The sequence below is a fragment of the Dendropsophus ebraccatus genome, chromosome 1 (assembly GCF_027789765.1).
Source record: "Dendropsophus ebraccatus isolate aDenEbr1 chromosome 1, aDenEbr1.pat, whole genome shotgun sequence".
Lineage (NCBI taxonomy): Eukaryota > Metazoa > Chordata > Amphibia > Anura > Hylidae > Dendropsophus > Dendropsophus ebraccatus.
In genome coordinates, this window is record NC_091454.1 from 15,898,324 (window position 1) to 15,913,648 (window position 15,325).

Genomic DNA, 15,325 nt, shown 5'->3' on the forward strand with positions numbered 1-15,325 from the left:
TCTGTACTTAGGCCACAAGCAGTGTGCAACCTGTAGTGTGAACAGAGTCATAGATGTGCTGCCAAAATTTCCCTTTTTTTCTGTTGAATGTGGGGGGTGTGGCTACCTCCTGTTTGCTTGCACTCCACCCATGTCCCAAGGCTGCTATAAAAGAGATCATTTGGCTCCTATATGCCCAGTTGTAGACTTATACAGCCCAGGAGAGGCCATTGCTAGTGTGAAAATGCTAGAGTAGGGACCGTGTCTCGAGGACGCCTTAATGTGGCGACATGGTACACTCTGTTTGATCAAATAGTTTGCTAAGATCCTCTCTTTTCTTTAAGTCTGTACTTAAGCCACTAGCAGCGTGCAACATGCAGTGTGAACAGAGTCCTATATGTGCTGCCAAAATTTCCCTTTTTTTTTTTAGATAGTAAGATAGATAGATAGGAGATAGATGCTGTGTGTCTCCTCCTTAGTTGTCCCGGCTGTGTGTTTCCTCCTTAGTTGTCCCGGCTGTGTGTTTCCTCCTTAGTTGTCCCGGCTGTGTGTTTCCTCCTTAGTTGTCCCGGCTGTGTGTTTCCTCCTTAGTTGTCCCGGCGGTGTGTCTCCTCCTTAGTTGTCCCGGCTGTGTGTTTCTTCCTTAGTTGTCTCAGCTGTGTGTTTCCTCCTTAGTTGTCCCGGCTGTGTGTTTCCTCCTTAGTTGTCCCGGCGGTGTGTCTCCTCCTTAGTTGTCCCGGCTGTGTGTCTCCTCCTTAGTTGTCTCGGCTGTGTGTTTCATCCTTAGTTGTCCCGGCTGTGTGTTTCCTCCTTAGTTGTCCCGGTGGTGTGTTTCATCCTTAGTTGTCCCAGCTGTGTGTTTCCTCCTTAGTTGTCCCGGCGGTGTGTTTCCTCCTTAGTTGTTCCGGCGGTGTGTTTCCTCCTTAGTTGTCCCGGCTGTGTTTCCTCCTTAGTTGTCCCGGCTGTGTGTTTCCTCCTTAGTTGTCCCTGCTGTGTGTTTCTTCCTTAGTTGTCCCGGCTGTGTGTTTTCTCCTTAGTTGTCCCGGCTGTGTGTTTCCTCCTCAGTTGTCTGGACTGTGGGTTTCCTCGTTAGTTGTCCCGGCTGTGTGTTTCCTCCTTAGTTGTCCCGGCTGTGTGTCTCCTCCTTAGTTGTCCCGGCTGTGTGTCTCCTCCTTAGTTGTCCCGGCTGTATGTTTCCTCCTTAATTGTCCCAGCTGTGTGTCTCCTCCTTAGTTATCCCGGCTGTGTTTCCTTCTTAGTTGTCCCGACTGTGTGTTTCCTCTTTACTTGTTCGGCTGTGTGTTTCTTCCTTAATTGTCCCAGCTGTGTGTTTCCTCCTTAGTTGTCCCGGCTAGGTGTTTCCTCCTTAGTTGTCCCGGCTGTGTGTTTCCTCCTTAGTTGTCCCGGCTGTGTGTTTCCTCCTCTGTTGTCCCAGCTGTACGTTTCTTCCTCAGTTATCCCGGCTGTGTGTTTCATCCTCAGTTGTTCCAGCTGTATGTTTCTTCCTTAGTTGTCCCGGCTGTGTGTTTCCTCCTTAGTTGTCCCGGCTGTGGGTTTCCTCTTAAGTTGTCCCGGCTGTGTGTTTCCTCCTTAGTTGTCTCAGCTGTGGGTTTCCTCCTTAGTTGTCCCGGCTGTGTGTTTCCTCCTTAATTGTCCCGGCTGTGTGTTTCCTCCTCAGTTGTCCCAGCTGTATGTTTCTTCCTTAGTTGTCCCAGCTGTATGTTTCTTCCTTTGTTGTCCCGGCTGTGTGTTTCCTCCTTAGTTGTCCCGGCTGTGGGTTTCCTCTTAAGTTGTCCCGGCTAGGTGTTTCCTCCTTAGTTGTCTCAGCTGTGGGTTTCCTCCTTAGTTGTCCCGGCTGTGTGTTTCCTCCTTAATTGTCCCGGCTGTGTGTTTCCTCCTTAGTTGTCCCGGCTTTGTGTTTCTTGATTACTTGTCCCGGCTGTGTGTTTCCTCCTTAGTTGTCCCGGCTGTGTGTTTCCTCCTTAGTTGTCCCGGCTGTGTGTCTCCTCCTTAGTTGTCCCGGCTGTGTGTCTCCTCCTTAGTTGTCCCGGCTGTATGTTTCCTCCTTAGTTGTCCCAGCTGTGTGTCTCCTCCTTAGTTGTCCCGGCTGTGTTTCCTTCTTAGTTGTCCCGACTGTGTGTTTCCTCTTTACTTGTTCGGCTGTGTGTTTCTTCCTTAATTGTCCCAGCTGTGTGTTTCCTCCTTAGTTGTCCCGGCTAGGTGTTTCCTCCTTAGTTGTCCCGGCTGTGTGTTTCCTCCTTAGTTGTCCCGGCTGTGTGTTTCCTCCTCAGTTGTCCCAGCTGTACGTTTCTTCCTCAGTTATCCCGGCTGTGTGTTTCCTCCTCAGTTGTTCCAGCTGTATGTTTCTTCCTTAGTTGTCCCGGCTGTGTGTTTCCTCCTTAGTTGTCCCGGCTGTGGGTTTCCTCTTAAGTTGTCCCGGCTGTGTGTTTCCTCCTTAGTTGTCTCAGCTGTGGGTTTCCTCCTTAGTTGTCCCGGCTGTGTGTTTCCTCCTTAATTGTCCCGGCTGTGTGTTTCCTCCTCAGTTGTCCCAGCTGTATGTTTCTTCCTTAGTTGTTCCAGCTGTATGTTTCTTCCTTTGTTGTCCCGGCTGTGTGTTTCCTCCTTAGTTGTCCCGGCTGTGGGTTTCCTCTTAAGTTGTCCCGGCTAGGTGTTTCCTCCTTAGTTGTCTCAGCTGTGGGTTTCCTCCTTAGTTGTCCCGGCTGTGTGTTTCCTCCTTAATTGTCCCGGCTGTGTGTTTCCTCCTTAGTTGTCCCGGCTTTGTGTTTCTTGATTACTTGTCCCGGCTGTGTGTTTCCTCCTTAGTTGTCCCGGCTGTGTGTTTCCTCCTTAGTTGTCCCGGCTGTGTGTTTCCTCCTTAGTTGTCCCTGCTGTGTGTTTCCTCCTTAGTTGTCCCGGCTTTGTGTTTCTTGATTACTTGTCCCGGCTGTGTGTTTCCTCCTTAGTTGTCCCGGCTGTGTGTTTCCTCCTTAGTTGTCTCGGTTGTGTGTTTTCTCCTTAGTTGTCCCGGCTGTGTGTTTCCTCCTTAGTTGTCCCGGTTGTGTGTCTCTTCCTTAGTTGTCCCGGCTGTATGTTTCCTCCTTAGTTGTCCCGGCTGTGTGTTTCCTCCTTAGTTGTCCCGGCTGTGTGTTTCCTGATTACTTGTCCCGGCTGTGTGTTTCCTGATTACTTGTCCCGGCTGTGTGTTTCCTCCTTAGTTGTCTCGGCTGTGTGTTTTCTCCTTAGTTGTCCCGGCTGTGTGTTTCCTCCTTAGTTGCCCTGGCTTTGTGTTTTGTGTGATTCTCATGCTGGAAGACACAGCCACGGTCCATCTCCAATGCTCTGACTGAGGGAAGGAGGTTGTTTGTCAAAATCCTACGATAGATGGCCCCACCCATCCTTCCTTCAATACGATGCAGTCGTCCTGTCCCCTTTGTAGAAAAGCCCCTCCACAGTATGATGTTTCCAACCTCATGTTTCATAGCTGGGACTGTGTTCTTGGGGTTGCACTCATCCTTCTTCTTCCTCCGAACACGTCAAGTGAAGTTGATACCAAAATTCTATTTTGGTCCCAGCTCTCTTTGGTCATTGACCAGGTCCTCCTGTGTTGTTCTCAGGTGATTCCTGACTTTTTTGAGAATCATCCTTACCCCACAAGGCAAAAATTTTCATGGAGCCCCAAAGTAAGATTGACAGTCATCTTGTGTTTCTTCCATTTTATAATAATTGGACAAACAGTTGTTGCATTCTCACCCAGTCGCTTGTCCTGTAGCCCATCCCAGCCTTGTGTAGGTCTACATTTTTTCCCCTGTTTTCTTAAACAGCTCTTTGGTCTGGGCCATGGTGGAGAGGTTGGAGTGTGATTGTTTAAGTGTGAGGACAGGTGTTTTATATACAGGTAACAAAATCAAACAGGTGCAATAAATCCAGGTAACGAGTGCAGAGTAGAAGGAGCTTCTTATAGAGACACTAACAGGTCTGTGAGAGCCAGAATTTTGTACAAAAATTTCTTTGATTCTGTCTACCAGGTGAAGTTACCTACTATAAAAATTACAGACTTCTCCATTCTTTGTAGGTGGGAAAACTTGCATAATCGGCAGCGTATCACATACTTATTTTCCCCACTGTAGGCAGTGGACTACTGTAAGTTTATTTGGAACAGGGTGAAGCACCGCTGGGACCAGTGTCGGACTGGCCCAGCGGAGCACCGGGGCCCTCAGCTTTAGGACCTGCACTAACACTGACTAACATGTTGTTTCTCACTGTTTTTTCATTGGTGGGCTCCAGATAACCCAGTCCGACACTGGCTGGGACTACTGGGGTTGAATGTATGGAGGTTCTGTGACTATGGGTAAGGGAGGGCACCGTTATGACTACTGGGGGAAATGGGAGACAACCAGACATAACCAGACCCTTCTCTCTGTATGTTCTGCATGACGCCATGGCTGTCTTGTGGATCTACAATAAATCTGACACCAATTTAAACTTTAGCGAGTAACATCTCCACTCCGGGCACCCCCCTGCTCACAGACTGCTGAACGCTGCACTTTACCATTATGTTAAACTTCACTATTGTCAGACTACAAAGGGAAGCGTTCATCTGACAAGCCGACTATTCCCCGGTGACGCTTCCCTGCTGCGCTGCCATTCTATCCCCTGCAATCCCACAGGAGCTAATTATTACCAATGTATATCTATCGTAGGAAATGGAGGAGGCAGTGACAGACACGGGCCGGCTGATGAGCTTTGACTTTTATACGCTCTTCTTTTTCATAATTTGTATAGAATCTGCAAGTGTGTACGAGACTATAGAAGGCTTATACAGTATAGGGCCCAATAGATACATAGGAGGCTTATACAGTATGGGGCCCTATAGATACATAGGAGGCTTATACAGTATGGGCCCCTATAGATACATAGGAGGCTTATACAGTATAGGGCCCTATAAATACATAGGAGGCTTATACAGTATAGGTCCCAATAGATACATAGGAGGCTTATACAGTATGGGGCCCTATAGATACATAGGAGGCTTATACAGTATGGGGCCCTATAGATACATAGGAGGCTTATACAGTATGGGCCCCTATAGATACATAGGAGGCTTTTACAGTATAGGGCCCTATAAATACATAGGAGGCTTATACAGTATAGGTCCCAATAGATACATAGGAGGCTTATACAGTATGGGGCCCAATAGATACATAGGAGGCTTATACAGTATGGGGCCCTATAGATACATAGGAGGCTTACACAGTATGGGGCCCTAAAAATGCATGAGGCTTATACAGTATAGGACCCTATAGACATATAGGAGGCTTATACAGTATGGGGCCCTATAGATGCATGAGGCTTATACAGTATAGGGCCCTATAAATATATAGGAGGCTTATACAGTATGGGACCCTATAGATACATAGGAGGCTTATACATATATCTATCTATCTATCTATCTATCTATCTATCTATCTATCTATCTCCTATCTATCTATCATGTATTCATCCATCCACAATCTTGTCACCTAGCCCTTATACACAGGCAGTATATACAGTCCCTACTCCCTCTATCCTGATGGATATATCTAGCCTGGCTCCAATCCTCTGTATAAATTTTCTGCAGTGAAGAGGACGATATCTGCCAATAAAATATGCAAAGCAGCTTCTTCTTCTTCTTCTTCTTCCTCCACAAGGTAGGACACACTATGTACCGCAGCTATTTTAATCCGCTACATCCAGGGAATCTTCACAAGGATTTCAGCTTGAAACAAATATTAATAGCAGATTGAGAGCGACGCCGGCGTCTCTGAGGCTCCATGACAAACTCAAAGGGGAGGAATTAAAGAATTAGAAAGTGGAACTGTTATTAAAGGGCGATTCTATAACCGAAGAGAAGTGAGAATGTGAGTGGGACAGGTTCTAGAAGAGAAGGTCCTAGTCCTGCCAGGTCTCCTTGCCAGGTGTCTGCTGTCAGTTTGGCGCTGATTCTGCCTGCACAGTATCCACCTGGGCATTCCCTGCAGAAAAGTCCAGATATGTGTAAGGGGTCCCAGGGGTCCCTTGTGGGACAGGCCCATATCACCCAATGTAATAGAGCCAGCGTTCAGCCGACAAACGAGCACTAGAGATTAGCGAAATTGGCAAAAGTTTGGCTTTGCACAAACGGGAATGACTGGCATTTGAATCCCGCTGCCTGGAGAAGGTGGGTGCAGCGTGTGAACCCAAATTTCAGAAAGTTCACTCATCTCTATTGATTACACATCCAAAGCAACTTTGTTATTCCCACATCAGTTTCCTCTGGACTCTGACTGTGCTCAAGACACAAAAAACTGTGTCTGAGAATTCTTCTCTGTCCTTTGAGGACACTCATGTGACCGTTGTCCCTGGACGGGTGTCTCTGCACTCTGTAATGCCAGCTAGCCGGAAGGGTTATTCACAGTGAGGTCCCCAGCAATGTTGTCCGGGATCAGAGGGTGCAGAGACCACTGGCCAAGGACGCTGGTAATGTAAGCTGGCCGTCTCTGCACCCTGTAATGCCGTCCGGAAGGGTTATTCATAGCGCAGTTGCCAGCAATGCCAGGCGACATCAGTGCAGAGACATCAAGATAGGGATGCTGGTCATGTGAGTTGGCTGTCTCTGCAGTCTGTGATGCGGCATTGCTGGCAACTTTACTGTGAATAACCTTCCCAGCCAGCTTGCATCACAGAGTGCAGAGACAGCAGGCCAGGGACGCTGGTGCTGGGAGAGGGTGGTGGTGGGGAGTTTGTCAGCGAATTCTCAGACACAGGTTTCTAGAGTCTAGAGCAGAAGGGAGCACAGTCAGAAGGTCAGAGGTAATAAGAAGTCTCCAGAAGGAGGGATATTAAACATCTATTTTACCAGATAACCCTTTTAACATGTACTACCAGGTAAGCATTGTGCGGTATTATTGTGCACAATATAGGAGCAGTACTATATGGCTTTAAAATATTAGTATATTTGAATAATATTTTGCACTATTATTCAAGCTGTATATGTAAACAATATATTTGGATATATAACCCCAGTATAGTCAAATATAATATGGGCAATGAATGGCAGAGGTATAACATTATATGGCAGTTTTATATAGGAACTGTATGGCACTTTTATTTGGTTCAGTCTTTGCACATCCCCTTATCTATGTTGTCTTGGCTTGATGAAGGCCAGAAATGGCCGAAACGTTGTTAATTCATGTATTTCTAATGCACAATATGTATGGTGGATCTCTGATGGGGAGTCATGCATGGAAATGGAGTGGGTGGCGATATATGGGGGTCTCTCTACATTCTTGGTTCACTACAGCATCGCTTTATGACTGATGAGAGTCAGACCTCTTTGATCCCGAGAATGAAGGAGACCTAGTGCTGAAATGGGAATACTACCCCTTTAAATGACGTCATGCTCAACTGTATGTTGTATATTCCTCCAGGGTAGATCCTGTCCCCCATGATGCACCCAAACCACCTGGCTATACCCGATTCGTCTGCATATCTGACACCCATTCCAGGACGGATCTCATCCAGATGCCGTATGGAGATGTCCTAATCCACGCTGGAGATTTTACAGAGCTCGGGCTACCGAGTGAAGTCAAGAAATTTAATGACTGGCTCGGTAAGTAACAAAGGATATGGACTTTATTATATGTGCACGAGGTGTATGGTATCCATATAGTAGAAGCATAGACCCAGAGCCAAGCAAATTCTTCTTGGGTCATGTGACACAGAGACTGCACAAGCTCCACCCCATCAATGTTAGCTTTCCTCTATAGGTCTCTAACATGGGTCCAAGTGGTGCAGACCTCTAATACTACTCTATATAGTGTTCGACTTGAATTTGATTTTACAGTCATAGACAGACTTTCCCTCTAATATTCTGTGTAACTCCCACGGTTTGTCCCTGTAGGCGTGTGGTGTGTCCCTACAGACATAGTCATCTGCCTGATCCAGACTTCTCCCTCCTCTAAGCTCGAACTTATTCTCCCCATGTAGCTGCCTGTGCCGCCTGTAGAGCGTTCACCTATGCTGTCCCAGTTTCTTAAAGGGCAAGTGCACTCTTAAAATTAATATCTAGTCAATCGCTTTATGGCATCAACTATAAGAAACAGCTTTACCCTTCCCACGTAGACCTTGCGACAAGGTTCCCGGTACTCATATTATTCTGTGTTTGACTTTCTTGACCACTTCCATTTAAACCCGTGCCTGCCTATCTATGCCTATGCCCTAACTTGTCTCAATCTGCCTAACTGGTGTGTTTCTTGGTACACTGGACCACTGACCATCCACACCAGGACTGTTCCCAGTAGTGGTCCCCAACAACAAGACCAGATCTTCATAGGTAGTGTTGAGCAAAGTTGCCGAAAGTTCGGGTTTTTCAACGTTCGACCGAGCCCGAACGATTGGCATTTGACTCTGGAGAGTTGGATGCGCCCTAGGACTGCCATTGGCTGTATTCATGGTTTCCAAGACTGCCTAGGGTGGCATCAGACTTCTCGAGGCTGCGGGGTCAAATGCTGAGCATCTGGGTTCGGACAAAACTTGCCAAACCCAAACTTTTGGCAAGTTCGCTCAACACTACTCATAGGCGAAGGTTAAAGGGTAAGAACCAGTGGGTTATTTAGACAATGCCCTCGGAGAGTGGCCTAAAGCCAAACCGGTTGGGTGGCACAAGGGTCCACCTCCACAGCCCATTACACTCTGTTTATTGCCCTTATTAGACTGCCCAATGCTCAATGTAAACAAGCGCCGATCTTGTTGACTGGCGCTCATTTCCAGAGCCTAAAAGAAGGTGAGGAGGGCTGCACAAACGATTCTTGGCCTTTTTTGCCATCTTTTTGGCTGCGCGGATGGTTTTTGATGGGTTGTAAGGACCCGATCAGCTGATCCCATATTGCCGGCCCTATTACACAAGGCAATGTTGGACTGTTCGGCTGAAAATCACACCACGTAATAGGGCTCTAATTCGGCAAAGTAGCTTGTATCCCTGGACCAGATGCCCCACCAGCCCTGTCTAGCTTTGCCATTGGCTGATACCTGTTCCTATCTCGTATTCTCCCCTATGATCCCGTTGTATAATGACGAATCCTGTAACATTATTGAGCTATTTTTACCCGCCAGCCCTCAGCCGATCTAACTCTGTCTAACGTCTTCTCTCTTAGGAAGCCTCCCGTACGAGTATAAAATAGTAATTGCCGGCAATCACGAGTTGACATTTGACCACGAGTTCATGGCAGACTTAATCAAACAAGATTTCTATTATTTTCCTTCTGTGTCGAAACTGAAGCCGGAGAATTATGAAAACGTTCAGTCTCTGCTCACAAACTGCATCTATCTCCAGGATTCCGAAGTTACCGTGCGAGGTTTCCGGATATATGGCTCCCCATGGTAAGACCGACTTATTAAAACCCGCAAAAGCCGGCGTATAACACACTGACTGACACTCTACAATGTGTAGCCGAAGGGGGGGGGGGGGGGGGGGGAGTCGCCATTGTTCCTATATTCATGTTTATTCATGTCATGTATACCATTACCGGTAATAGCGGAGCAGTCCAACCCCCATCATGTAATGGAAGGGAGATGATGCTTTCATTGTCACGCTGACGGCTTATCCGTACAGCACGATGAGATCTGACGCCATTCAATGAAGAAGTCAATGGATCCTGGCAGGAGCTGTATTACTAGAATGACATCTCGATATGATTGATGCTGGATGTTAATTTGTGAATATGCTACGAAGATGAAGCTCCCGGGCCTCACAGCGAAACTTGTATATCAGGGCCCCATTTACCACATAAGAGAATAGAAAGGAACATAAAACGTGACTAAAGGGGCCGTAGTTCTGTATAATAATGCAGCGGAGGCACAAATGATGTCACCCCTGCATTACTGGACCTTTCCATTGGAAAGAGGAGTCATAACACTAAACGGGGGGAAACCATAAGTATATGGCGAAAGGCAGGGGGGGCACACATAATGTATAAGAAAGGCAGGGGGGACACACATAATGTATAAGAAAGGCAGGGGGGACACATGGGGGGAGATTTATCAAACATGGTGTAAAGTGAAACTGGCTCAGTTGCCCCTAGCAACCAATCAGATTCCACCTTTCATTTTCGAAAGAGTCTGTGAGGAATGAAAGGAGGAATCTGATTGGTTGCTAGGGGCAACTGAGACAGTTTCACTTTACACCATGTTTGATAAATCTCCCTCATAATGTATAAGAAAGGCAGGGGGGACACAGGTGATATATAAGAAAGGCAGGGGGAACACACATGATATATAAGAAAGGCAGGGGGGACACACGTGATATATAAGAAAGGCAGGGGGGACACACGTGATATATAAGAAAGGCAGGGGGGACACACGTGATATATAAGAAAGGCAGGGGGGACACACGTGATATATAAGAAAGGCAGGGGGGACACACGTGATATATAAGAAAGGCAGGGGGAACACGTGATGTCTCCCCTGCAATACTGTACTTTTCCATTGGAGAGAGCAGGTATACCTCAAATTTGGTGGAAATGTTGTTACAATTTGCAACAACGGCCGTGATTAATTAAAAAAATACTTTCAATGGAAAATTAATGGGATCCCGGCTGGAGTGTATACACATTCATTGAATAGCAGCCGCACAAGCCGGACAGGTCACACGATGGAGGGTGCTGCTCCGGCCGCACTCTCCATTGTGTTCAATGGTGAATTGGGATGCGGCCGATGCACCCGCATCCCAATTCAATAGAATTGAAGCTTACTGGCCGTTCCGTGGTTCTGTGACACGACCAGGTCACAGAGCGGCTGGTGTATTACGTAGTGTGAAAATGGCCTAAGACTGGCAGAGGAGGCACAAGTGATGTCTCCCCTGCATTACTGGACTTGTCCATTGGAAACAGGAGCTACACTAACTTTAGGAGCCGTGTTACATGCTCACCCACTCTATTGTCTGCGATGAACTTTAAGGGTGCGTTCACACACAGCGTATCGCAGCGGATTTTATGCTGCAGATCTAAATAAGTGGACACAGCATCAAATCTGCTGCGGATCCTGTACGTGTGAATGAACCCTTAGGCTATGTTCACACAAAGTACATTCTATAAAAAGAACGGCCTTTGTTTTTAATTTTGATAAATAGCTGTTCTTTTTATAGTGAAATGTGTTGAATTGAAGTCAATGCAAAACGCGGCCGTTGTTCACACAATGTATTGAACAATGGCGGTTGTTTGATACGACCATTGAAATAATTGACGTCAATTATTTCCGGCTGTTGTGCATTGATTTCAATGCAATTTTCAATGCAACGGCTGTTGTTTCTGAGTGCCAAACAACGGGCGTTGTCCGTATGTTGTGTGAGCATAGCCTAATAGGGAAATAATGTATAAGAAAGGTAGGAGAGGCATGGGTGATGTCACCCCTTCAATACTGTACTCTCTATGTTTATAAAGGTGGTAATTTAACAGTCGATCCCAAAGTGTCCCCCCCCCCCCTGCTGTGACCTCCAGCGATCAGTTGTACTGGAACTTGGCAGTAAGTATTCATTGTCCCAGCAGCGCCTCCGCTGGTGAAATGAAGCATTACACAGTGTTCACTAATATCATTAGGCTCTCTGTATAAAGCAGGGCAGGTTCTCCAGACAGAGAGACACTCCTCGTAACCACATTGTAAATGCCCTCTAGTGGCGAATACATGAGAATCCTAAATAATTTACGCAATTTTCCTGCAGCGCCATCACAGAGGAGATTAAGTATGACACAGTGGCTCTTTACATCACTGGTTTACCTCTTAAAGGGATACTAAGGCTTTTTTTTCTTTCAAGTGGTGTCAAAGTTTTATAGATTTATAAATTACTGCTATTAAAAAAAAATCTCCAGTCTTCCAGTACTTATCAGCTGCTGTATGTCCTGCAAGAAGTGGTGTATTCTTTCCAGTCTGACACAGCTCTCTCTGCTGCCACCTCTGTCCATGTCAGGAACTGTCCAGAGCAGAAGCAAATCCCCATAGAAATCCTCTCCTGCTCTGGACAATTCCTGACAGGGACAGAGGTGGCAGCAGACTGGAAAGAATACATCACTTCCTGCAGGACATAGAGAAGCTGATAGGTACTGGAAGAATGGAGATTTTTTTAATAGAAGTAAATTACGAATCTGTATCATCTGTATTTTTTCTCCAGGGTACCCCTTTAAGTGCAAGGAAATACTAATCTAATCATGACAAGTGGGTGACAACATATATGGTCCTATTCATTCTCCCCCTGGCTTAATATAACATTTAAAACTTGGCAGAAGAGATGATGCTTTTGCCTTAAAGGGGTACTCCAGCAAAAAAATCTTTTTCTTTTAAATTAAACTGGTTTCAGAAAGTTATACAGATTTGTAATTTACTTCTATTTAAAAAAAAAATCTCCAGTCTTCCAGTACTTATCAGCTGCTGTATGTCCTGCAGGAAGTGGTGTATTCTTTCCAGTCTGCTGCCACCTCTGTCCATGTCAGGAACTGTCCAGAGCAGGAAAGGTTTTCTATGGGGATTTACTACTGCTCTGGACAGTTCTTGACATGGACAGAGGTGGCAGCAGACTGGAAAGAATACACCACTTCCTGCAGGACATACAGCAGCTGATAAGTACTGGAAAACTGGAGATTTTTTTAATAGAAGTAAATTATAAATCTATATAACTTTCTGAAGCCAGTTGTTAAAAGAAAAAGATTTTTTGGTATCTCAGCCAGATGGCATACAGCTTATTTTACGGGAGAAAACATTGCCCCCTGCAGGAGAAATTTTGTATTACAAGCGAACATTAGATGCATTGACAGCTGGGGGAGAATCTCTCCATTGGGATGTCCATATAGCCTAGGGCTGGGGAACCTTCGGCCCTCCAGCTGGTGCAAAACTACAATTCCCATCATGCCCGGACAGCCTTCGGCTGTCCGGGCATGATGGGAATCGTAGTTTTGCACCGTCTGAAGGGCCGAAGGTTCCCCATCCCTGCTATAGCCTCATAAGATATACCCATAGGGGGAGATTTATCAAACATGGTGTAAAGTGAAACTGGCTCAGTTGCCCCTAGCAACCAATTAGATTCCACCTTTCATTTTCCAAAGAGTCTGTGAGGAATGAAAGGTGGAATCTGATTGGTTGCTAGGGGCAACTGAGTCAGTTTCACTTTACACCATGTTGGATTAATCTCCCCCATAGGGTTGTTTTTACTAGTCTTTTTTTCCTTCTTTCCATTTCTTTGCCAATAAAACAAACGAATATGGGTGTCTGTTCAGACAAGCTCGTCGTTATATACAGTAAACAGGGGAAGGATGGCAGCCACCCGGAGTGCCGGCCTAATAAAGAAAGGATTCAGCTATCTGGAAGTAAATTGTTTTCCAGATTACTTACTTCAATAGGGAATCTGTTTCCACAGGAGTCACAATGGCCCCGGCGGCAACTTGAGAACATGACAAATAAATATGGAAATTTCCTTATTTTTTATTTATTTTTTTCTCCCGTTATGAAAAATTTCTCTGTAAATTTTTCAATCAGTCGGAGTCGATCTGTGACTTATTACCTTCCTTGACAAAGTCGTCTTTTTTTTTGTAGGTTTTCAATTCAAAGTCTCTGTCGGCTTCATACAAATCCCTGTGGCTTTTTTTATTACAGTAAATGCTTTAGAAGTGGCTGTCTTCCCCATAAGACAGCGCAGCAGGAGGGGTGTGCTTTGTGGCAAGCTGCAATGATCGGGCATGCAAGTGTCCAGAGACTTATACAGGAAGTAAAGGTGTTCACACACCTTAGACTAAAGCCTGTCAGGAAAGCCGCTGCCATAGCTCTCTGGCTGCCGCCTACCGCTTTCCTTCTCCATAGAGGAGACATGAAAATTCATCTTTGACGTATATAGTCAGGTCGGGAGAGGGACAACCATTATATGGTGTGGTGTGACTATTCTGCCTTATCAAGGCCTCCAGCAGTACAGTGGAGTTGATATCTAATATTACTGAAGTGACTCTGATGACTCTGCCCCAGTCTACAGAGCAAAGTCATCTGCCAATTTTTACAGCCTCTTGGCCAAAAGTTGGACAGATGATGATGGAGAAGAGAAGAATTGGACATGTTGGATTTCAACTGCCCAATCCCTTTTTTCTTAGAGAGATTATCCATCACCAGTAGAGTGGCTTACCCATCCTCTCTCCATCTGTAATACATGAATACACGATGGAGACAAACATTCATGTTTGTGGGGGGATCAGGAGAGATGGGTGTTGTTATAGGGGGCACTATGACTGATGCTGTTATGGTAAAAAAAACAGAAGGTGCAGCAGCAACCCACAGGTGCAAGGGCTTACCGTATATACTCCTCCCAGCGTACACACGGCAAACACCTGCTCTGTAGATATTAAAAAATGAGGATCTTAGCAAACTATTTGATCAAACAGAGTGTACCATGTCGCCACGTTAAGGCGTCCTCGAGACACGGTCCCTACTCTAGCATTTTCACACTAGCAATGGCCTCTTCTGGGCTGAATAAGCCTACAACTGGGCAGATAGGAGCCAAATGATCTCTTTTATAGCAGCCTTGGGACATGGGTGGAGTGCAAGCCAATAGGAGGTAGCCACACCCCCCACATTCAACAGAAAAAAAGGAAAAATTGGCCGCACATCTATGACTCTATTCACACTGCAGGTTGCATGCTTACCGTATATACTCCTCTCAGCGTACACACGGTAAACACCTGCTCTGTAGATATTAAAAAACGAGGATCTTAGCAAACTATTTGTGTGAAAATGCTAGAGTAGGGACCATGTCTCAAGGACGCCTTAACGTGGCGACATGGTACACTCTGTTTGATCAAATAGTTTGCTAAGATCCACATTTTTTAATATCTACAGAGCAGGTGTTTGCCGTGTGTAAGCTGGGAGGAGTATATACGGTAAGCCCTTGCACCTGTGGGTTGCTGCTGCACCTTCTGTTTTTTTGTCTGTACTTAAACCATGAGCAGCATGCAACCTGCAGTGTGAACAGAGTCATAGATATGCGGCCAATTTTTCCTTTTTTTCTGATGCTGTTATGGTGGCACTATGGCTGATGCTGTTATGGTGGCGCTATGTCTGATGCTGTTATGGTGGCGCTATGTCTGATGCTGTTATCGTGGCGCTATGTCTGATGCTGTTATGGTGTTACTATGGCTGATGCTGTTATGGTGGCACTATGACTGATGCTGTTATGGTGGCACTATGACTGATGCTGTTATGGTGGCACTATGGCTGATGCTGTTATGGTGGAGCTATGTTTGATGCTGTTATGGTGGCACTATGTCTGATGCTGTTATAGAAGGCGCTATATCTGATATTGTTA

The 15,325-nt window shown here is 45.9% G+C and overlaps 1 protein-coding gene across 4 annotated transcripts in view; it reads left to right on the plus strand.

The window, feature by feature from the left end:
* The window catches only part of MPPED1 (metallophosphoesterase domain containing 1), a 47,734-nt gene that overhangs the window by 19,689 nt on the left and 12,720 nt on the right, over positions 1–15,325 (plus strand). For all 4 annotated transcript variants that reach the window (XM_069952552.1, XM_069952537.1, XM_069952543.1 and 1 more), the window contains exons 3-4: positions 7,425–7,606; positions 9,150–9,375. In XM_069952552.1, coding sequence (XP_069808653.1) covers positions 7,425–7,606; positions 9,150–9,375 — 408 coding nt within the window. The remainder of the gene's footprint in view (positions 1–7,424; positions 7,607–9,149; positions 9,376–15,325) is intronic.